Below are 24009 nucleotides of genomic sequence, written 5' to 3'. Positions count from 1 at the left end.
TGCTTTTTCGGGCTTCTTTTATTCTATGATGTGCCTAAAGGTACATTTGTATCTCCGCTATTCACATCTGATATGGAAATCCCATCCTAAGCCAAGGCTAAAGTTGGCCAGGAGTATAGAGAGGAGGAGATTTGTCAGAATTCTAGAGTAATTTGTACCTGCGCCACATTTATCAAGAGTTTTAGATAATTTATAGACAATTTTCCAACTTATCTGACAAAGGGGTGTGTCCTTGGGAAAAGGGGAGTGACTAAGTCTGTGTGCCAGAAATTAGCCCAACTAAGTGCATTCACACGACCGTAGGGGGACATATGTACGGCATGTCCTATCTAACTTGTGTTATGGGCCGTGTGCCTCTATGGAGAGGGGTCACCACTCCTCCTCTCTATGGTGCTGGACGTATACGCCCACCTGGCCATCGCCGAGCGGGCATACCTCAGTGTGAATGCCCCCTAAGGCTTCTTTCACACGGTTGTTTGCTCACCCAGGTTGTACCGGGGCTGGTGGAGGTGAGAGGGGAGGAGAGTTCTCCTCACCCCTTCCTTCTCCATAGAAAACCGGGCAGCCTTAATCCTGTAAAATATAGGACACGTCACATATTCTGCTCATAGACAATTGTGCAGCCTAAATTAGCTGGTCTAAATTTGACTCCAGTCTAACTCTTTACTGGTCTATTCATAAATCTCCCCCCAGCAGTAGAACAGGATTTTCTGCAATGTGTTGAAGTTATGAGATGGATTTATGGACCAGTATTTGTATACCCTGAACCACCAGAGGATTGCACTTGACTTATAAATTGGTGCATCCTCCAGCAGCGCATGCACCTAAAATAAGGTTTATACAAGCTGGTAGCCAGCATGGAGTGAGGGTTAAACCATGCTGTGCCATACACTTGTACATTACGCCAAACATAACAGGATCAGTCTTTGTTTCTTACCCAAAATGTTTTAAACAATGGAACCCAAATGGAAGTCAATGAGATGTCCCCATTTATGTGTATTTCTTTAGGTGCTTCAGGCTGTGGAAAAAATGATCCTACGTGTGACACAGCAGGTAAGAATATGGCATGGGGCATCACAATTTTTTTTGGAAAGTAAAATTTGTTATTAATTTTGATAAGTGGTTTGAGGAGCCTCCTAGGGCCTAAGGCCACACAAACCATGTACCAAGTTTGAAACTATCCTGTAGAGATAATAAGGAAAGGATGACCACTGCCTCAGGATAAAGGTGCTGGACTGGCTAAGCAGGTCTCCAGTACCTAAACCCTAATGAGCATTTGTGGGGCATACTCAAACGGAAGGTGGATGAGCCCACAGTCCCAACATCCAGCAGCTCTGTGATGTCTTCATTGAGTAGAAATGGATTTCGGTAGCTGTAGCCTGAGAAGCTCTAATGAACTCCAAGTCCGAGAGTGTTAAAGGGAACCTGTCAGATAAACTAACCCACACTGACTAAACATGTCTTTACAAACAGCTATTATACAGCGGTACAACTATCCCTATATTGTTCCTCTCTATTCATGTAAAGTTCCACAGTCCGTTTGTAAAGTTGACTCTATGCATATGCATGTTCTTCCAGCTCAGCCGCGCCTCCATCTTCCTGATTGACAATGGTCCTGCTTTCTCTTGAGCAGAGTAAACTCGGCACAGCTACATCAATCACCCGTCCCTCAGGAATGATAGAGATGCTGGCTGTATGTGACAGACTTGCTGAAGAGAAATCCTAAGGGAGGAGTGAATGAGGGGGTTGAGAGAAAGCGCTGTCTGTGTGTGATTTGCTGAAGAGAAATTGGTTCCTCATTCACCCCTCACTCAGGAATTCTCTCAGCGAGTCACAAGCCAGCATTTCTCTCATTCCTGATGGAGGGGGGAATGAGCCGGAGGCAATGCTGAGCAGAAAGGAAAGCTCTGGACTCAGCTCAGAGGAAAGGCAACGATTGCATCTACATGGGGTCATCTTCATAGATGGTGAGTCAGTTTCACAAACGGACCATGGAACTTTTCAGGCATGTGGAGTAACAATATAGGGATAGCTGTGCCACTGTATAGTAGCAGTTTTCAAAGATATGTTTAGTTAGTGTGGGTTAGTGTGACTGACAGGTTCTCTTTGAGGAAGTTTATACATTAATGAATGTACACTATTATACAAGCTGTACACTGTCTACGTTACACCGTATCATACTGTCATATCTTCATTGTTGTCCCATTAAAAAATATATAATAAAATATTTCCAAATCGTGAGGGGTATACTGACTTTTGTTAGATACTATATGCCCTGTGATACTGTCAGATCAGGAGGAATAGCTGTTGTTACACAAAGAGTTAAGGGAGTAAAATACAGTTTTATATCTAAAGATATGTCTTTCCTTACCTTGATATATTTCAAAGTGAGTGACATGAGATGATTGAAATTTTCTGAAGCTAGTCGTCTCTTGCCACTCTCCTAGCCAGATCTGGAGCCAGGAGGATAGTAATGTAGGATTATATCCGCCAAATTTGGTTACTTTGCAGAAAGTCATATGGAGGAGTATCCATTTAGGAGTCTTGTATACTTTGCCATTGTTGGTTGGTTGACTGGTTGTCTTATATAACTAATAGAGATTTCATTGTTTGCATCCTAGAACCAGAAACCACAAATCAGGATGAATTACAGAAACAGAAAAGTTTTATGAAACTTCAGAAAAAGCAGGAGAAAGAACTGAAGGAATTGGAACGCAAAGGAATGAAACGGCGGGAAGAGATTCTCCAAAAATATTCCAGTGCCTTCAGTGACTTGAATACACAGATGAACAAGAAGAAGAATAGCAAGAAGGCCAGCAAGTATGTGTTCTGCAACAATGGTAAAGAGGGGGCTTATAGACAAGATGTCACCAGCGATCCCCCCATAAACAACACACAGTAGATGTCCCTGTGATGTCTCTATCTATGGGATTAGAGTCCGAATTTTTTCTAACAAAAGACTTATTTATGTCCTCTGCTTCAGTCACGGAGGCAGTGAGCTGCAGTATAAAGTCATGCCTCCTCGCTGTCCTCACTGATACTGACACTGGCTGAAGAGAATTCCTAACGGCAGCCTGAGGTTGATTTCTCTTCAGATAGCCAATCACTATAAACCCCTCCTTACTGAGAGAGTGGTTAACGATGTAGCAGAACTTTGTCACACACAGCCAATGTCTGTCTCTGTCTCTCTCTCTCCTCAACGTTACATAAATCTTTCATGCAGCCCCTGTAAGGGAAAGTAAACGGTGCTGTATATGTCTGTAGTTTAATATTGTCAGACAGTCCCTAAGTACTAGTTCCATATGGCAGCATGGTGGTAGCAAGGAGAAATGTCAATCAGGAACATGGAGCCAGGGCCGTGCAGGGAACAATGAATATGCAGGACTCACTTTCATTGGACTTATCCCTAGATTATTCCTTTCCAGTCATGGAAAAGAACAATTTTGGGATGAGGATAATGCTTTAATCATAGTTCTTCATTAAAGGACATCTACCACCATTTTCTCGGTGGTAGGCTGTCCCATATGCCACCCTCGTTACCTTATGCTCACAATGGAGAGTCTTTGTGCTTTCTCTGGTGCCCCGTGGTGTGGAGAAAATGAACTTTTATATCTATTCAAATGAGCCGGAGGTGCTCAGGGTCTCGAGTGAGCGCCTCCTGGCTCCTCCGAAAGCTTATTTATGCTAGCCTTCCATGTCATTAGTATGCTCTGCTCCCAACTACACACGCAGTCAGGCAGCCGGTGATGTTATCCGGTACTCTTGATTTCTTGCGCAGCCGCACAGGATACCTGTGAGCTGCATAAAACACAAGATCTTGCCACAGAAGAGTACCGGATGATGTCACCGGCTGCCTGACCATGCGGGTAGCTGACAGCGGTGCATATGAATGAGGGGGGACATGCATAAATTAGCCTCTGGAGGAGCCAGGAAACACTTGTTGGACGAGACCCTGAGGCTCATTTGAATAGATATAAAAGTTTATTTTCTCCATACCAGGGACCCCTGAGGAAGTGCAAAGAGGCTTCATAGAGAGCATAAGGTACTGAGGGTGGCATATGGGACAGTCTACCTCCGAGAAAATGGTGGTAGATGTCCTTTAAGTATTATTTTGGGTGGGTAAATTTGAATGGCAGGTTCCCTTTAAATTGCTCAACACTTCTATATTTTTGCCTCCCATAACAAATCTCAAACAAGTAATAGGTGTCCTCAAGGTTTCAGTTTATACACAATTTTCCATTACATTGGACTTTCATGACATACTATCAGTAGTACTGTTCTATAGTAGTGTCCTAGTCATTGAAAGGCTACATTTCTGGCTCAGACTGGTCAATAGGTGACCCAATAAATCCCCCAATGGGCCCCTAATCTAGGTGTGCCACATGCCACTGTATTAACAGTGCGGATTACACTCCCTGTACATTACAATACAGATTATTCAGTAGTGGCATATACTGTAGATGCATTGGGATAACATCTAGGTCCAGTGCATCCCCACCAGTATCATTCCCCCTGGGGCCTCAATCACAAATGATCTCCTTGCATCTTGCTTCTTTCTGTGGCTCAAGGCCTGATCTTGTGTGGCCTGGTGTATATATGGCTGACAGAGCCTGAGGGCCAGTCAACAGGTTACTGACAGGGGCCCTAGGACCATAACATTATAAGATAAGGGCTAGAAAGCAGCTACTACTGAAAGGGAGTTATGATGGCTAAAATATGGGAACTTGGAAATGGATGTCAGATAATATTTGCATGTAGCTGTATAATAGCGGGCCCGAGGCATCCCAGTCTGGCGCTGAGATCATACATAATGAGACTACTTCTTTGAGGAGACAACCACTACCACATATCCAAACCAGACTTCCTATAAAATATTTTATATTATGTATACCTGTCATTTTGTTCGAGAAGCCCCTCATTTTCAATACCAAAATCAGCCCTGATAAGCCAAGGGGACTTCTCCTCTGCCTGCTGTAATATCACACAGTGAGAGGGGTTAAGTGCTCCTGAGTAGTGTAACAGCCTGTGAAGCTACAGCATGAAGGGGAACTGGTTAAGGCCACAAAGCACTTCATTAACATAATTTTAATGGCAATGGCCATGGATATCAAAAAGAAGATGACAGACGACAGTCACAGTGCCTGGATCTATGAGTAATGCCCCTGGTTTATCATGATGGATTTTCATGGTAGATTTTCGTAGCTGCATGTAACAATGGTCATATATATTGTAGAAGCCTGGAGGAGGAGTACGGCGCAGTGTGGGGTGCAGGCGAAATGCCAGGTAAACCAGATCCAAAGGTGGTTGAATTGAAAGAGAAGCTAGAACAGGAACTACTGCGCCTGGGAGAGGAGCTCCATGAGAGTATCTGGAAGAAGAAGGAGCAGCACGCTAGCGAAGTACGTATGTGCCGAAAATACTTCTGTGGTTAGGTAGAAAGTAGAAGTTTATCTTATCATATAGTGACGTGTCCCATCTCTGAACAGCAAATGGCAAAACTGCTGGAATTGGCCCAAGAAAAGCAAGCGACAGAGCTTAAAGTTTTGAAGGAATCGACAGACAGGTAAGACTCTGAATATTATAAATATAACTCTATATCCAGTATGAACAAATGCAGTGACTATACATGCTACATATAGGGTGACTTGTATATCTAAATAGTAGATAATCCAAAATATAAAGCTGAATGTATGTCTGAGTGCATGTATGTGTGAGTGTATGTGTGTGTGCGTATGTGTGTATGTATGTGATAAATCCCCCCATAGACAAAGTGACGGAGGCAGTCACTGGAATGAGAGTGCCGGCGACACACAGTCACTGAAAAGAGACTGCCGGTGACACACAGTCACTGAAAAGAGACTGCCGGCGACACACAGTCACTGAAAAGACTCTGCCGGCGACAGACAGTCATTAAAAGAGACTGCCAGAGACAGACAGTCACTGGAATAAGAGTGCTGGCAACAGACAGTCACTGAAATGAGACTGCTGGCAACAGACAGTCACTGAAAGAGACTATAGATACATATAAAATATTTTGGTAACCCATTCTATTTAGTTGTAGCTCAGTTATTTACTATCCCAGGCAACGCCGGGAGCTACAGCTAGTACAAATATATTCACTGTACAGACCCATAGACCACTAACTAAGCACTAACATGGTCATCTGCAGAGTCAGGCACATGGTGGGAAAGGGACTCCTGTTCACTGGATCATTGGGGGCCCAAGCAACAAGACGATCCACAAGTAGTAAAAGTACAGTAAAAAAAAAAGGTGATTGGTGCCACCATCTGGTGCACAGGTGACTGTAGCTTGTCTATTGCAATGCAGTATGACAGCTCCTGTGTTAAAAAAAGCAAGTGTTTGATCACAATTAACATCTAACCTTCCCAAGTTTCAATCCCTCCAGCCCCTTTAAGAACCTTTATCTATTTTAAGAAATTCCACATAAAAAAAATTCCAGAACAATATCAGGAACAAGAGAAATGAATGTTGGTTGTCAGAAATGTTTCAGTCTTGGATGGAAAGCAGGTCTACTAACACAAATCTTACCCAAATATGAGGGATAAAAGTTACAGGGTTATTTAGATGTGAAATGTTAAACCCAGGAATGGGAAGAGCTGCATTATGTCACAGTGTAACACCAAGGCAGATTACATAAAACAATGGCCGGGGTGCTGTGAGGTCCAGATGTGTGAATGATGCGTCTTTCCACAGTGACACTAAACAGATGAAGAAGAAGCTGGAGATGAAGAGGATCGAGAGACTGGAAGCCATGAGCAAGAATACAATGGATAAAGCCGCTCAGGAGAGGTGTGATTTTACTCAATATTGTGAATTTTCCAATGAAATTAATACATTTTTAACAAAATACCCAATGCTGAGTAGTAAATTATAGGGAACCGGTCACTATATTCTTCACAAATACAGCTAGTGAAAGGTTCCTATAGTGCCCTATTAACTAACTGACACCTTCTTTTAGCTAAAAATGGATTCCATCACATCCCCATAAAATCAACTTTGTTATCTTACCTGTCATACAACCAGATCTAGCAACGAGTCAGAGGGGGCGTGTCCTCCTGTCCACACTCAGTTCCATTCCTCTCCATGCCTCCTTCTCACCATTCAGGACTTCCTGTCATGTGACCACAGTGATGTCATCTATGGTCATATACCCAATAACATTTGAAAAATCTACCACATGTATGTATCTGATCACATGAAATCACAGAATGCCTCCACGGAGGATGGGGAGGAGTAGAAGCCTGTGAAGGCATGCTGTGATATCATGTGATCAGATACATACATGGGGTAGATGTTGCAAATGTTATTGGGTAAAGGGCCTAAGATGACATCCCTGTGGTCACGTGATATGATGTGCTGAATGGTGAGGAGGTTTGAAGAGGTGTAGAAGTAAGTGAGGACAGTAGATAGGTAAGATAAAAAAAGTTGAATTCATAAGGATGTGAGGGAAACAATTTTTAGATAAAAAAAGGGTGTCAGCTAATAGGGCTCTATGGGAACCTAGCTGTATTTGTGAAAAATGTGGTGACATGTTCCCTTCAAGCCTGTACTCAAAGACCAGTGTTAGGTGTTAAAATGTAAATACTTATGCATAAACTTTGTACCTTTCAGGTTAAAAAAGGAGATAAACAACTCACATATCCAAGAAGTGGTGCAGGTCCTACAAATGGTTGGTATTGTCTTCAAGTCTATTAGTGCCGACATTTATCAAAACTAGTGCAGCTTTCCTCACTAATGTGCAGGGTGCATCAGATTATTAAAACCCAGCGCATGGTCTTCATTAATCTGGCGCCCCCTGCTGCTCGGGAAGTGAGCACCAACTTATTTTCAGTCCACCTTTAACATAGTGCGTGAAACACAAGTTGCAGTAATAAACGTGCCTCACAGTTGCAATTGGCACCGGAACGTTGCTTTAGGTGCAGAATTTTGTAGAGTGGCAGACAAAATGCAGCCACGACACAAAACTATTGAAAACATGATTTTTAAAAAACTTCCTTCCCTCCCGTGTTCCCAGAGAAATTGGAGCAGAAGGAAACAAAGGCAATACAGCCAGTAGCCATAGTGTACTTGTATAGACCGTGTAAAGGTGTCCATAATGTTCTCTAAATTCTGATGCCTGTACTACATTGCCAATGCCCCCTTCTGGCACTATATTCTCTTTCTTAATTATAACTCTTAGTGCTACTACCGGTAGTAATAAAGAAAATTACTACATTTTTTACATGTTTAAAGGGAACTATGCTATGCCAATTCTAAAAATGCCTTTGTCAGCATTCTGAATCATTTCAGTTATTTATATAAGTTTAATTCACATTATCTGGCTCCCTGCCAGAAGCATGTAGTGAGTCCCGGGGGAGGGGGCAGCTGCAGCCTGTGTGTGCCTGTGTGTCTGCTCTTCTCAATACTCATGCAGATGGTGTGGAGGAGAGGAAGACTGCATGAGGAGACACAGACACAGGCTGCAGCAGCCCCCTTCCTGCGGAATTACCACACTCTGCTGGCGGGGAGCCAGGTAATGTGAATTAAATTATTATAAAGCACTGAAATGATTCACAAAGGTGAAGGCATTTTCAAAATCAGCTTTACATAGGCTATTGGAACCTGTTACCAGGTAGAAATAACATTCCTGGTGACAGATTTGCTTTCAATTCTATTTGCCATAACAATATTTACAAGTGTAAATATAGCTATATCCCTACTTGCTACATGTTCTGAGTATATAAAGAAATGCTCTGGAATTAAACTTATATTTATCCTTTAGGACACGGCCATACATTATGAGGGGCCATAAACTTTTCAGTACGGTCAGGACAGAGCCTAATCTATTGAGATAACTGTGTTCTGTTTCCATTTTTTTCCTAGAATGATAATTCCTAGAAAGTGAGTGGGTAGAAAAGAATAGGAGAACAAAGAGTATTGTTTGTGTGCTACAGATGGAGGATTATTACACAATGGCTTTCAGCATGACATGCTCAGACACGCTGCCTCCAGAGCGAGGGATGGGTTTATGCTCCGTTTATGCAGTACTGAACATTCCCACCGTTTTAACCTATAGTTTATCATTATTACTTTCCTAATTATCCTTATTAGCATTGAAAGAGTCATGTTGCTGGTATACACCTTCACCTACTGATTGATGGGATCAGGCTGCAGTGTAGGGATCTGCTGTTATTCCCAACACAATGGCTTCCCCAGTCACCGTCCCAAATCAGAAGGATTGGGAAGTTTCCAGTAGTGACAATGGTCCAGTGGTAGCAATGCCCAATGTTATGGAATCTTCCAAGCGAGATTTAAAGGGGTTTCAAAGCAAGACCCCTATTCGGATACCAATGGGCACTCCTAATTCTTATGATAATTTGGTATGCCAGCCATTTAATCCCTAGCTACTAGATGCTCACGCCTACGCTGAGGTTTTGGGATATGTGATATCATTGGGAAAATCCCTTTAAAGAGGAAATCTGGACTTAAACTCTTTTCTCTTAATTCTACAAAAAATGTATGAATGAAGTGACAACATATCGTCTTAATTTGTGCCAAAAGATTAAAACCATTAGGTGCGGGGGGTACCAGGTGCTCTAGCTGAACCGATCCACTATGCAGTTCCTATCACATGGACAAGTCATGTGTACACACAGGCTGAAAAATAAACTGCGACTATCATGAATCTTTTAGGTCTCTGATAAATGGAGCAACCAACAACAGAAATTAGAAGAAAAACAGACTGTAGGACTGCAAAGAATCAAAGACAAAGGCGAGCAAGTAAGTGCATGTACACACATATAACAGATGCATGGTTAATATGTTACATAGTTAATATGGTTGAAATAAAGACACATTTCCATTAAGTTCAGCCACAGAAGGGAATGGATTGGATGAGGAGGAGATGAAAGGGAAACAATTCTATATTATAGATTCTATATAATAGAAGATGTGACTTACCGTCTCCAACCGCTGAAAGTCCAATTGTATAGTGACCTATCGTATTATATAAAGTCCAAGAGCTTGTGCTGTCATTTATAATAGCACTTGATCATATCTGACAGAAAAGATAAAAATTGTATAGCGTAAACTGTGCAGGTTTACATCTGTCCTCTCTAAGCCACTTTTATGGCACACGGCTACAATCTAATCTTCCTAGTTACACTTAGCAGAAAATGTCTCCTCTTACAGAATTTTTTAAATAAAAAAAAAACAATAAACTTTAAGCACATCTGGTCAGACAGATATACACCAGTAACTACCTGCTAATGTTTACTTAAAGGGTATCAAGTTTTACATTTATTCTCTATGCACAGGAAAGGAGATGAATGTATGATCCGGGAGAGGAGGGGATCTAACTGCTAGGACCCTCCTAGGATCTACAGATTGGGGGATTATAAATCACCTGTACATGGTGGTTAATACGTGTATTTTGGAAAGGGCAGGGTAACCATTTTAGCCTCAAACCAAGTCTATGACGTTCCCCGAGTCACAGAGAGCTGTGTAAAATTTGGTGATTGTAAATGGGACGGTGACGATTCTTTTAGCGGACATATATATATATATATATATATATATATATATATATATACACTCAGCATTATATACTATACCTCTTATATAGTATACCACAACACTCTCACTTACATACTGCATAGCTTCTTATGTAGACAAACGCCTTACTGAAGGGGTTTTCCCAAGAAGGAAAGTTAGGCGCTATCCACAGGATAGGGCCTAACATGCTGATCAGTGGGGTTCTCAGTTCTGAGACCCCTCGCAGATCGATCCGTTGGACCCCTCGTCGCTCCGTCACTAATGGAGCAGACGCGCATGAGCGTTCTGTTCCATTAATCTCTATGGAGCTGACGGAGATCGGTGAGTGCAGTGCTCAGCGTCAGCTGAATAGAGCAGAACGGTCATGAGCGGCCATCTGCTCCATTAATCTGACAGAGCTACGATCTACGAGACCCCCACTGGTCTAACTTTCGTACGTGGGAAAACCCCTTTAACGGTGGTATTCTTTTAGGTAAAGTTTCTTAATAAGTTACCTACCATGTGTGTCCGAATTGCTTTGTTCTGAATACAATGTGCCAGGATGTTAGGCCATTGCCATGAGAAACGGGTTCTGAATCCAAACCCATTTCTCCATAAGCTAGATCCTCAATCTTTTTGGAGATCTGTGTGCAGGAGGAGCCTGTACACATGGTGCTTTCCGGCCTTGGGTCTGTGCATAGGGATGGGCTGAGATCTTTGTAAAAGAGTGTATAGTGTGGAGTCCTTATCTTCAGTTAGTGCTTCAACTGAAATACTTAAGATGACCACAGTTGGGGGAGCAATATTTGGCCCTTTAACCCATCAAACAACAGTGAGACAATAACAGACTCCATCAACGTTTATTGGGTTCATCTGGGGTTCCGCAAAGTATCCAACGATTTGATATAAAGAATATGGCTGCAGTGTGTGTACAAGACTCACCTTATAACAAGTGATAACTGATCACTACCACAATGGAGCGGGACAAAACTTTATCGTTATTGGGTCGACAGGTGTAGACAATAGGACATCCTCTAGAGTTGCTGGGAGAATCATACTATGACAGTAAAATCGCTACAATCAATGTCACATTCCATGCTGCAATCTTTTGTTTGTAAACTTTTTATTCTGTTTCCTTACAGACTCAAAAGGACCTTCAACAGGAATACCAGGAAAAGGTAAAGAGTTTGGAGCTGGAAGTACCAGATGTGGTTCACGACTGCATGGCACCATGGTTTCCCACAGAAGCCAAATCTTTGAAGAAAGAACCGGAAAACTGTATGAATAGGTGGGAATTTCTCTTTGCAAAAAAAGACAAAACAGATACTTCTTCTACAAAATCTCAAGAGGAACCCAAACCCCAGGGTGATCCAACTACAAAAGAAGTAGAAGATGCATCCGCGGATAGCAGCCCATCCAAGGAGCCACTTACCCGAGCTGCTTCAGTGGGAGAGACATCGACAAATGATGGATCATCGAGTGACACGCCAACATCTTCAGAAGAAGCGGGAAAGGCTTCTCCGGAGGAAGTATCCACACAATAACTTCACCTTGGCACTTAGATATTTAGGATCTGACTGTCTGATGTTTTCATGTTTGGAATGGACAAAGGATTAGACTGGAATTTAAATTATTGTTTGTAATAATCGGGGTAACATATGGGAGATGGGAATATTAATATTTAACTGTAGATGTCTGTGTATATGTTCACAACCAGGAAACATGTTCATGTCATGTCAGTAAACTTACTACTGCTAAAATATGGACTTAAAGGGAACCCCTCATCCACCCACCAAACCATAACAGTACCTTGTTGTACACATTGCATATGTTCCATTGATGCTTCTACAACTTCTTTACCTTATACTATGCCTCCAAAAATCACTTTTATTATTTCCCTGTTAGCCCTAAAATAAAGTCAAGGAGGCAGGGAGCTCAACCATGTAATCACCCTCCCTCCACTTCGTCATGGCCACTCAGGCTCTTAACCCTACCCCTCTTCATCGATGCGAGTCTCCATGTTGGAGCATACTCATGCATGTACAGTGCGCTTGTGAGTTAGGCGTTGGCCCTGCACATCCCAGCTACTTCTTAGGACAGTGCGGGAGCGATTATTAGCAGTCACATGCACACTGGGCCATGGCCGGCTAGCTAGCAATTACTGAAAAAGTGTGCCATGCCTATGCCCAAGAACTCTCCAAGGAGGAGAGTGATGCCGGCAAGGAGGAACAGGATTTTAAGGCTGAGCGGCCATGAGGGGGCAGAGGGAGTATGGCTGAGCTCCAACACTACCTTACCTTTAGTTCAGGGAGAACAGAGAAATCGTGATTTCCAAAAGCAAATTAGTTAGAAAAGCATCAACAGAAAACTTCCAACAGGTAGAACAAGGTAGTGTTTGGTGTTTGTAAGGAGAGCTCTTACTTCCCGAGAAACACCCTACAGAGACTTTGCCAATCAAGGTCACCCTGCAGGCATGTGGAGACTTCAGTGGGGGATTCTGGGAAATATGCAAATACATTTTCCAGGATGGGATAAGAAAAACATTGCTTCTCATCAACACAGTAGGGTCAAAGCTGTAATACACAGCCATTACTTTGCCACAAACACAGGGATGGGATGACAACGTCAGTGCCAGCCACTGTACAACCTTCAGTTACAGCAAGGTGTACATTTAAGTTTTATTTTTTTTAAAAATGACATATAAAATAATTATATATATTAGAAAAAATATAGAAAATACTGTGTATAAACCCCTTTTTATTAAAAACATTACTTTTTTAAATAGTTCACCATAAAAAAAATGATATACAAATTTGGTACCACCTGAATCCTCACCACCTGTAGAATAATAAATAAACTTATTATTCATGCTTAGTGGCACTTGGCAAGTTAAAAGTGTTACAGTGAATTCTGTACAACCCCCCCCCCCCCCAAAAAAAAAAAAGGAATAAAAAAGATTAGAGCTCGAAAAAGTGTAAAAAATTATTGTCAAATTAGTTAAGTCCAAAGATGGGTCGATCCTAAAGGTTCAAGACTATCCACAACTGCTATAGCTGTGCAGCCCTGGACTATGGCAAAGGACGTAGAGTAACATTTTAATATTGGATTTCATTAAAATACTGGAAGAAAAAAAAAAAAAAACAACAAAGCCTTTTCCTGGAGGCTTTCCTTGCTGTACATATTACAACTGCACTGTATTTTTGCATGATCGGGTTGTAGTGGTAATTAATTTTTTTTTTATATTAAGTGTAAAGTAAATGCCCTTAAAATATGTCTGGGGTCCTGGGTGCTGTTAAATTAGAATAATAAAAAAAAATATATCAATTTTGTCTGTAGCCAATCTTAATCAAAAGAAAACTATATCCAGTATCTTTATTGTTAGTATTTGTTAAGGTTACATAAACATAGAGACAAAAATATCTCTACCCCAACATTACGCCCACCCTTAAAGAGGACCTGTCACCCAAAATTTCGGCACTAGGAGCTGCTTACTAAAGTACTGCCCCTAACCACGCCCCAACCCCGCCCCACATGAATACGTCGGACAGCTTTGCGAGCGGTCCGAGGATTACATTGTACCCCGCCGCAGTGTTAGATAGCGTTACCGGAGGCTAACACTGCAGCGTTTAAGCACTAGGAGCTGCATACTTTAGTAAGCAGCAACTGGTGCCGAAATTTTGGGTGACAGGTCCTCTTTAACCTTGATAAAGAAAGTTAAGAAAAACACAGTTAGGGCCATATCCATCCCTATAGATGTCTGTTACGTCCGGCCGTGGTACAGTGAATACATCCTTATGTAAACTTACCGTCAACGGGGAAAACATATAGCATGCTCTATCTTATCCCGTAAGTACGGCCGGGCACCACACGTCCCTATGTAGAGGGGTGAGCACTCTCCTTCGCCTGGGGGAGCATATGTGCATTTGAAAGGGGCCTTAAAAGGGGGAGCTAAAACCTAACGCTCAACAAGCAACCATGATAATGATATGGTTCTAATAAAAGGGGTATACATGTCATAGACATAAGACAATGGCGGCCAAAGGCTGGGGAAGGGGCCTCCAAATTCTACTTTGTCAACAACAGAGGTTGGGGATGTAAGTATCAGTATTTTTCCAATTTTTTTTTTTTTTATTAGAAAATTGTGGAGTGACGGGCATTTGGAGAGAGTTATCAATTCTGGAGTAGATTGAAAATAGAATTTACAGCTACAAATTCTAGCAAACATTATGAGGGCATGTCCAAGGTTAGGTCATCTGTGCCCACGAGCAGCTTTGTTCCCCCATAGAAAGAGTAGAAATGTAAAATGGCATACATTTTTACTAAAAAAATACATTTTTTTCAGACATTATTAAAAATAATTTAGCACAGCTCCAATGCCTTTCAATTGTTGCAAGTGACATGATCACAAGCCAGTGATGGTCATGGGTGCGTGTATGGGACATCATCCCTGCAGGATGTAGGTTATTGAAGTAGCCAAGTATATTTTTTTGCTTTTTTTTTTTTAAATCTGATTATTTGCTTTTATCCTGTTCAGTTTTTTTCTCCAGTGGAGGGTGTTATACGGAATTAGAGAGAAATGGTAAAAATAAGAAATTGAGGATGATCAAATTTCAGAAGGGGATAAAAAAAAAGGATGTGATGGATGAAGATAAGAACTGTGGTTTTCACCATTTAAGATCAGGGTTAAATCAAGATGAAAAAGTCTTGTTTATCAAAAAGGCAATTGGTAGCGGGCAGGATAAGACCCTCACCCGAGCCTTGGAAACAAGTCCTGGTGCTGCAATGCAAGATATCAATTAGGAGTCAATAGTGGTGGAGACCTTTACCACCTTCTACTTTCCGGCAGTGTAACTGGCCATATCTGGGATGTTGCTTATACAAGCACAATTCACTTTAGTTTGCATGTAACAGAAGCCTTTGATGGTTTCATAACCCCAGCAAGGTATTTGAGGAAGGCAGCAGAAATCCCAAGGCACGGTTCTCTTACAGTCCTTTTTTCCATTGCCGATGTTCGGAACATGCCTTGAGGGAACAATCACAGTTATGGACACCCCTCCAGCTGATCCCATCTGACGCAACAACAGCTAGAAAATACATTTTCCTAAAATACAGGACAGACTTATAAACACTTCTTACAAAAGGTTTACAAAAAGTCAGACTGCTCAGTGTAGAATCTCAATGTGGTAGGGACAGAATATTTGGCTTTATACATAACAATAAGGACCAGTTCTTGATGTGCTCAAACACTGAGTGAGATGTCCTTCAACATTTACATTATTATGAAAAGGTCACCAGTGCCCATGAGCAGATAACCAGCTTTGGCGGTATCTCTAAATCTGACTGCTGGTCATCTAAGCCAAAATCTCAGCATCATAGAAGTCTGATGCTGGGATGTCCAATTCTGCCATGTCAGCATTGCCCTGTATATGTAGCATCATGTGAGTACAGTGAAGACAAGATCAATCTGGAACTCATAGTACCAGAATTCATTAAACAGCTATAAGTTCAGGTCCGACAAGCCGCAGTCGAGACTGAAAAGCAGACACAAATGGACAGACATGGCATCTGCATTGTATCAACAAATTATAATGAACATCTGGTTGTGCACCCAATGTTATACCCAAAGGATTAGAATCACACACACACTGGGCGCGCTGTTAATCAACCTCTCCAGTTTTCACCCTGATACAGGGATCCGGGTCTATCCTTAGTGTTGGTCCCATTATGGACAGCAGTTGGTCCAGACAAGTCAGGAGAAACTGGTGAGGAACACCAGGGGTCAGGCAAAAGTAACCAAAGACAGTCCAGTAGAAGGGTGAATGGCAATCCAGCAGTCTAGGAAAGTAGCCATAAGTCAAGGGGAGGCAGGAAACAGACAGAGTGCAAGTTATAGGCCATTGATCGGGTAGGCAAATACTGATCAAAATTAGGTCCTGGTTTGTCAACAGAACAGAATACAGGATCCTAGAGTAGAATCAGAGTCGGGGAACGGAGCTGGGTCAAACACAGGAATATACATTTTCAGGAGAACCTCAGTGCTGAGGCAGCGGGAGAGGGTGCCATTTGTTACCACAGGTGAGCACCAGCTGGTAGGGGACACATGAGGTCCATTTCACATCTCTTCAGTTATTTGCATCAGTTATTGAAAGCCAAAACCACATGTGGTCAAACACACAGAACAGGTGAAAGTCTTGTTATGTGAACTGGCCCTTACATGCACGGGCATCAACCCCTTTTAACATTTGCAACAGACACGTGGCAATGCCTAAGGACCCAGAAGCTGACGACCTGAAGAGAAAAATAGCGTTTCCATAACTATAGAGATCAATATTTTTAAAAGAACAATCTAGCGTATTTTACTTGGTGCAGGTGTTTTACGCTGTGAAAGGCATAATCTCAGTGGATATGAGCAACATCTGTACTCTATGGCATTAGAGTGTGATGAGGGAACCCAGAGAGGAATAAGAGGAAGGATTCCACCACCGACCGGCTGTCAGGAAGCCTCATTAGTGGAATTCCCTGCTCCAAAGAGGGGGAAAAATGCCCAGGAGAGAAACCTAAGGCATCTTCTGTTACATTTCCTCTTGATTCACGATATCTATAGGAGAGGCAGATGTACAAAGCAAAGCAAGCAATTTCACTGGATCCTGGGTATCAGCTGGGCCCGGCAGCAACATCAATACAATGTCAGAGCAAGGACTAATCAACTCCGAACAGAGCAGTGCTCTAGTTGATGCACTGTGTAGCTGAAGCACAGGAGACACAAGGGGACACATTTATTTACCCGGTCCAAGTTCACAGAAAGTACATTGTCCGACGATCATGCACTCTGCCGCGATTCACTAAGATTGTGCGCCCGATATCCTGCATGTGTCGCTTCCCCGCTCAGATCCAACAGAGTTCCCCTTCTTCTTCCTGGGTGCTTCTCTTACGACATAATTTGAAAATAAAATCCTACGCTCAATCCGAATCAGTCAGATTGTCCGACGGCACAGCCCCCCGATTTCTGTTGCATGGAAGGCGGCGCAGCTGTGCCAAAATCTTATTGTGTGTGACACAATCCCTAGTTAAATACCTGTCACAGCCGTGCCAACCGCTGAAAAGTCAGAAGAAACAGCGTCCGCTTACCCTTAGTAAATAAGCCCTAATGTTTTATATTTTGGTTGTATCCCAAAGCTGATCGTGGCATATTGTCAGTCAATAAAAAAACCTAAAGAGCTACACACTTGCAGTGCTTATTCTTACCACCGGCATTTATGATACAACATTAGATTCTAAACAAACTACATACACAATCTAAAAACAATAAAAACTCAATCTAGACAGTGACAGGTTAAATGGGGTAATTCTGGCTGAACGGTGTCATGTTTATCACTTACCCAGGCTGCATTTTGTGTCTGTTTTGGAATTGACACTGTCCTCATTACACATCTGCACCTGGTACTTGAATCACTGGGAATGATAGAAGCGATTACTGGTCCCCAGGAGTGCGGGTGTCATCCACAAAGGACAACATAATAACCACTATTCTCATTGCAGCAACTCAGTGATCGCTCAGTACTGAACAGTCTGCAGGAGACAGAGCAGCTTATCAATACCTTGTACAGGAGCCCAAGTGTAGGGGACAGAGCAGCCGCAACATTCCTTTGTATACTGCCTTCTAAAGGGGAAAGTCTTATCTTCATCTTCAAATTTAAGATAAATTCCTTCCTTTCCTAGGTTCCAGATTTTGAGCAGTTGCAAATTTATTCCATCAAACTTCCATCATATTTTGGTGAAATTTGCACTTTAGTTCTATATTGTATTATTAAATACTAGCAGGAATTATTACTATAGTCAACACAGCACAGTTCGTACCACGTGGCTGTACATTCAAAGGGCTTCACAGACATTACATGAAGACAAACACAAATGACACCAAACTAGACTTAACGGGCAAATAGACTGAAGTGGAAGGAGGACGGTAGTGTGAGGACTCACTATCTATATGCGGGGGGGGGGGGGGGTGGTGGAGACACCAAGTGAGGGAGCAAAGAAGAAAGGTGATTACATGGTGTAGGCAATTAGAAACCAAAGGGTTTTCAGGTTACGTTTGAAGGTTTGGAAGGTGGGAGACAGTCTGACACATTTTGGTAGAGAGTTCCAGAGTATGGGGGAAGCACAGGAGAAGTCTTTGAAATATTTGTGAAAAGAGTGAATGGTAATAGAGGGAAGCTGATGTGATGATCAGAGATTTTGTGTGGGATTGGGAACAAAACATAGAGATTTTGGGTCCATGGCCTGGAAACTCCCCAGTTCTCATTGAGAACTTGTGGTCAATCATCAAGAGACTGTTGGTTTTTGTTTGTCCACCCAATTGTGACACAATGCAGCATTGATTGTGCAGGAATGGACGGCTATCAGCCAGGATTTGGTCCAGAAGGTGAGTGAGAGCTGCCAGGGAGAATTGCAGAGGTCCTGAAGAAGAAGGGACAACACTGCAGATACTGACTTGCTGCAGTAACTCCTTCTAACTGTCCATAAAAGCTTTTGTTCCTCAGAATATGATTGCACTTGTATTTTTGTATGTAATAAAAACATCTGACAAACCAGAGGGCAACAGATCATGTGACAATATAATATTTGTGTCATTCTCAAAACTTTTGGCCATGACTGTATGGAAGGAACAGGGTGTGGACAGCTTTTTAACGTATGGTTATGTAGATTTCCAAAACTTCTCTTTTAAAAAATGTAAATAGTCTAAATAGGACAAACAACCATTGTTAAAAGGTTGAACCAAATGTGTGCGCAAAGGGCAACCAAGAAGATATATATATATATTTTTCTTTCTATATTCTTCAACTCAGCATTCCGATGGCAGGCACAATACTGTAGGTTTTCTATATTATTAGAGTGAAATCACTACTTTTATGAAATCTTTTTTATCATAAAGTATTCTGAATGACAAATTCTTGACTTTGTTTCATCACAGAGACGAGTTTTGCATCAGCTCTCACAACATACACAATGTACATCCAATCACTGAGTACAATGTCGTGTAATATAGTTCAATGTAGTTTTCTAAAGGATTTTAGAAGAAAAAAAAAGATACATTAAATTCTTACAACATTTCTGTCTTCTAATGTACACAATGCTTTACGTTTGGTGACTGTTGATTAAATTGCACCAGGCTCATTATTCTGCTCCAGGTCATCAGTGGTTAACCTGCTGCGATGGACAGAAGTCCTTATCCTATCAGCATTGGGACCAGGATTCTGAAATCACATAAAAGGTCTTTGGATCCTTTCCTCAGTCCTTGTTATAGTTCACACGTGACCGAGTTAGTGTATATTCTGTCGGCTTATATCAGATATCTCCTGAGCCCTTGGCCTGTCTCCTGGTTTGCCTTTAGTCTATTGCAGTGGTTCTCAACCTGTGGGTCGCGACCCCGGCGGGGGGTCGCACGATCAAAACACAGGGGTCTCCTAAAGCCATCGGAGCCACGATTTTATTGCATTTTTTGGCACAAAAACAATATTCTTGTACATGGTTTGGGGTCACCGCAACTTGAGGAACTGTATTGCGGGGTCACAGCATTAGAAAGGTTGAGAACCACTGGTCTATCGCTTTGGTATTTCATTTGCTCTTTGTTGTGACCTCACAGCAGAAACCTTTCTTATCCATTTGTACTGATTTTCTTTGTCTCTGTTTTCCACTTTGGGAGAGAAAAGGAACATTAAATAGCAATAATCCTTTGTCATTAGGGCTGGTGTCTGGTAGGGGCATCTGGGAAGAGAGTTTAGCATCAGGAGCCACTGTCTTATCTGTGGATTCCCAGAGCCGGCTTTACAGTTTTTGCAAACATGTCTGGTGTGCGTTGAATTTTTTCTTTTAAAAAGGGTAATGCAGGAGTCTTACAGCCAAAGGGGGGGAGATAAGGTGCAGTCTGGACATGATTTAGTGGCAAAGATAGAAAAAAAAAAAAGTGCCCCAATATGTTCTGTGCACAGACTGTTTATTTAACTGAAATACAAGGTCTTCATGTCACTTATCACTACATTTTCCTAAACATTCCTATCTGCAAACTTGTTATTCCCAGTGAGCTGACAGATAAATAATTGCAGGCAGGGCTTGCAGTGGGAAGCAAATTTCAGCAACAACGAGAAGCTTCTACCGTAAGACTTGTCCCTAATTTCTAGAGCCTTTTCCTCATCTTATATTACAGTCCCCTGGCCTGGGGACTTACAGTCTGTGCACCCACCGAAGTTGCTGTGCTGCTCCGAACTTTCCTTTACTTTAATTTCTAGAGGAGTTAGGGGCTATAAATCCAGTGTGTCAAATATAAAGTCATCTTTTTGATCATGTTTCATATGAAGATTATGAACTTTTTTACAGTAATCATTGGGTTACATATTCTTATACAGTGCTCAAAAAAATAAAGGTAACACTCAAATGACACACTGAATGCATGAAATATTCTTATTGAATACTTTGTCCTGTACAAAGTTGCATGTGGGGGACAACAACATTACCAAAATAATCAATGGAAATCAAATTTATTGACCAATGGAGGCCTGGATTTGAAGCCATAAAATCAAAGTTGAAAACACGCTACAGGCTGATAAAACTTTGATGTAACTTCCGTAAAACAAGACAAAATGAGGCCCAGTATTGGTTTCCACCATACTTTAAGGTTTCCTAACATCATCAAACTATTGGGTGGGTTCTTTTGGAACATGACATAACCTGTATTACACAGAAAAGTACTAAGTAGATACTCTTGATCAGTGAGGCTGCTGGATACATCAAGAGGCTCCAGCAGGGGCCTGTGCAGAGTTTAGTTAAACGCAGCAATCGACTTTTCACGTATTGAAATTCGCTGGCCATGCCCCTCCCCCTTTCATGCCCCTCTGGTGTGGACAGATTTGAAAAAGGGAAAATAATCGCAATTGCTAGCAATAAGCCACTCCTGTGGCTTAAGGCCCCTGATAAATACCCAGTAAGTAACACTACTATATGCAACTACGCTTACAAAGATAAATAAGATGTGCGTTTAAGTATTAAGGATATGTAAATAATTCAAATGTAAGGAAATGTTCAGACAAAAGGCTCAGGGGACCACATGTGCACCACTGCCCTTTGACTTTGCAACCTTTGTGGATGCACAGGGAATCTGTCAACTAGCTACGTCTATACGTGTGCCCAATATCCCACCTTCCAGACCACAAAGGACTGAGATAATGAAGGTCTATGTACACAGAGGCTTATTCAAAGAAACGCAGGGCTGCTTTGCTAGTAAAATTCCAGACCTTTCCATTACAGCAACACAAGCATAAAGGTTTTGGATATAAACCTAATGTTCAAACACCTGTTGTTGTTATTGACATCCAAGGCAGGATTACAAGGAGCTGAAAGTAATGCAAAAACTATCCCAGCAGGCTCAAGGCAGAAAAACAACATGCCAACTTGCATGGCTTTACCTGAAGCCACACTGAGGGGCCTGTCCATCTCTGTTCTAGCTTATCCCTGCCCAGAGGAGTCAGACGGGGGTGACGTCCAGTCTATGTGCATCCTTATTCTTTAACACCAGACTCCCCAATCCTTGTCTTTATGGAACATCATTATTGCACACTGACAGTGTCACGCCCTGAGCAGAAAAGAGACCTTCTCCAAATTGCTCTCACAAAATATTTCATTCACAAAAAAAAAAGTCTTTGTATGCAAAAGCATTGATATCCCTTTACCTGAGCCAAGGGCTCTAGGCCAACTCCAGAAAGACCACCTCCATAGTATTTTTGGCCAACCTGCACCAAACTTTACAGCTGGTACAATGGGGTTCTCCTGACAATACAGTAGTAATTGTAATATACCGTATTTTCTGGACTATAAGACGCACTTTTTAGCAAGAAAAAAAATCTTGCTAAAAAGTGGCTGCGTCTTATAGACCGGAGGTCAGCGGGAACCAGCACTGCCAGACCCTCCTGACCCTGTAAGGGAGATCGGGTTATGCCCTGATATAGAGCTGCATCCGATCTCCCAGAGAGGAGAGGCTCCGTACTGCTCTCACCTCTCCCCGATGTCCTACAAGTCCAGGACCTGCGGTGATATCAGAATCATGTGACTGATCACATGCTTCTTACATCACTGCAGGTCTCATACTGCCATGCTGCACTGGGACAGGGTAAGAAGAAGGGAAATGGGGGAAGTAAGTGTGTGTATGTATATGTGTGTGGTTCTGTGTGAGTGTGCATAGGTGATGCAGAGTTGAGTGTGTATAGGTGGGCCGAGTGTGTATAGGTATGGATGATGCAGAGTTGAGTGTGTATGTGGATGGATGATGCAGAGTTGAGTGTGTAAATGTATGTCTGTGTGCTGTGCTTAAGTGCAACCAACAAGGATATTTTAATTTGTGTAAAATATATTTTTCCTTTTTTTTGGAAGCCTAAATCTGGGGTGCGTCCTATAGTAAAAAGCATCTTCTAGTCCGAAAAATATGGTAATATATACACAGTTTATAAAGTTGCCTCATGCAATGTGAGGATAGTTAACTAATATAATACGGTGTACAAGTGATGTGAAATTTGAAGACAAAGTTTATTTTTTAAATTCTTTATTCAAAGCATTTTACAGCCATTTATCATAAACATTAAACATCAAAACAACACAACTAGGAGTAAATTACAACAGGGAATTATTTAATTTGATTAAATGGAGAGGGGGAGGTGATACAGTAGTATATGTATAGCTATACTTTACATAAAGACGCAGTGATGTAACTTACAGCATAGAAAAGTGATAGTGAGGCAAAAAAGTATTCACTCAATTGGGCAAGTTCTCCCACCTAAAGAGGACCTGTCACCCATAAAAAAGCAATAGTGGCTGCTCACTAAAGTAAGCAGCTCCTATACCGATGCCGCAGTGTTACACTGCTAGCGTTAGCAGAAACCTCAGATAAAGCTAGAAGACACTGCAGCGATGTACAATAGAAACACCGAACCACGCTGTAAGCTGTCGGGCTTATTCATGAGGGGGCGGGACTAGGAGGCGGTGACTGCCACATGAAGCTCTGTAGTCACCACCACCCTATGGAGTGGGAGGGGTGGTCCGGGGGAAGAAGCAGCACCTCAGACCACCAACTCCTGAACACACCCGACCGCTTACAGAGCGGTCCGGCGTTTCCATTGAAGACAAATACGGAAAAAAAATTTTAAGAGAACTTATTTGCAAATTATGGTGAAAATAAGTATTTGGTCAATAACAAAAATGCATCTCAGTGGCAAGCACTAACCTCAGTACTAATCCCTTGCCGTCAATGACAGAGGTCAAACGTTTTCTACAAGTCTTCACAAGGTTGGCCCATTCCTCCATGCAGATCTCCTTTGGAGCAGCGATGTTCCACAGTAGGTCTGGTGTTCTGTGGATGCAACTCAGCATTGACTCTCCTCCAAACACGACGAGTTGTGTTTCTACCAAACAGTTCTACTTTGGTTTCATCTG

At 42.0% G+C, this 24009-nt stretch overlaps 1 protein-coding gene across 2 annotated transcripts in view; it reads left to right on the top strand.

The window, feature by feature from the left end:
• PLCB2 (phospholipase C beta 2) overlaps nt 1–13293 on the top strand; it is a 74523-nt gene extending 61230 nt beyond the window's left edge. For both annotated transcript variants that reach the window (XM_072115293.1, XM_072115294.1), the window contains 8 exons: nt 1009–1053; nt 2622–2820; nt 5234–5399; nt 5487–5563; nt 6715–6810; nt 7633–7690; nt 9694–9780; nt 11676–13293. In XM_072115293.1, coding sequence (XP_071971394.1) covers nt 1009–1053; nt 2622–2820; nt 5234–5399; nt 5487–5563; nt 6715–6810; nt 7633–7690; nt 9694–9780; nt 11676–12077 — 1130 coding nt within the window. In that variant the 3' untranslated portion in view covers nt 12078–13293. The remainder of the gene's footprint in view (nt 1–1008; nt 1054–2621; nt 2821–5233; nt 5400–5486; nt 5564–6714; nt 6811–7632; nt 7691–9693; nt 9781–11675) is intronic.
• Nucleotides 13294–24009: the final 10716 nt, after the last annotated feature.

Source organism: Engystomops pustulosus, chromosome 7, assembly GCF_040894005.1.
Source record: "Engystomops pustulosus chromosome 7, aEngPut4.maternal, whole genome shotgun sequence".
NCBI lineage: Eukaryota > Metazoa > Chordata > Amphibia > Anura > Leptodactylidae > Engystomops > Engystomops pustulosus.
This window is presented reverse-complemented; position numbering and strand designations above follow the sequence as displayed.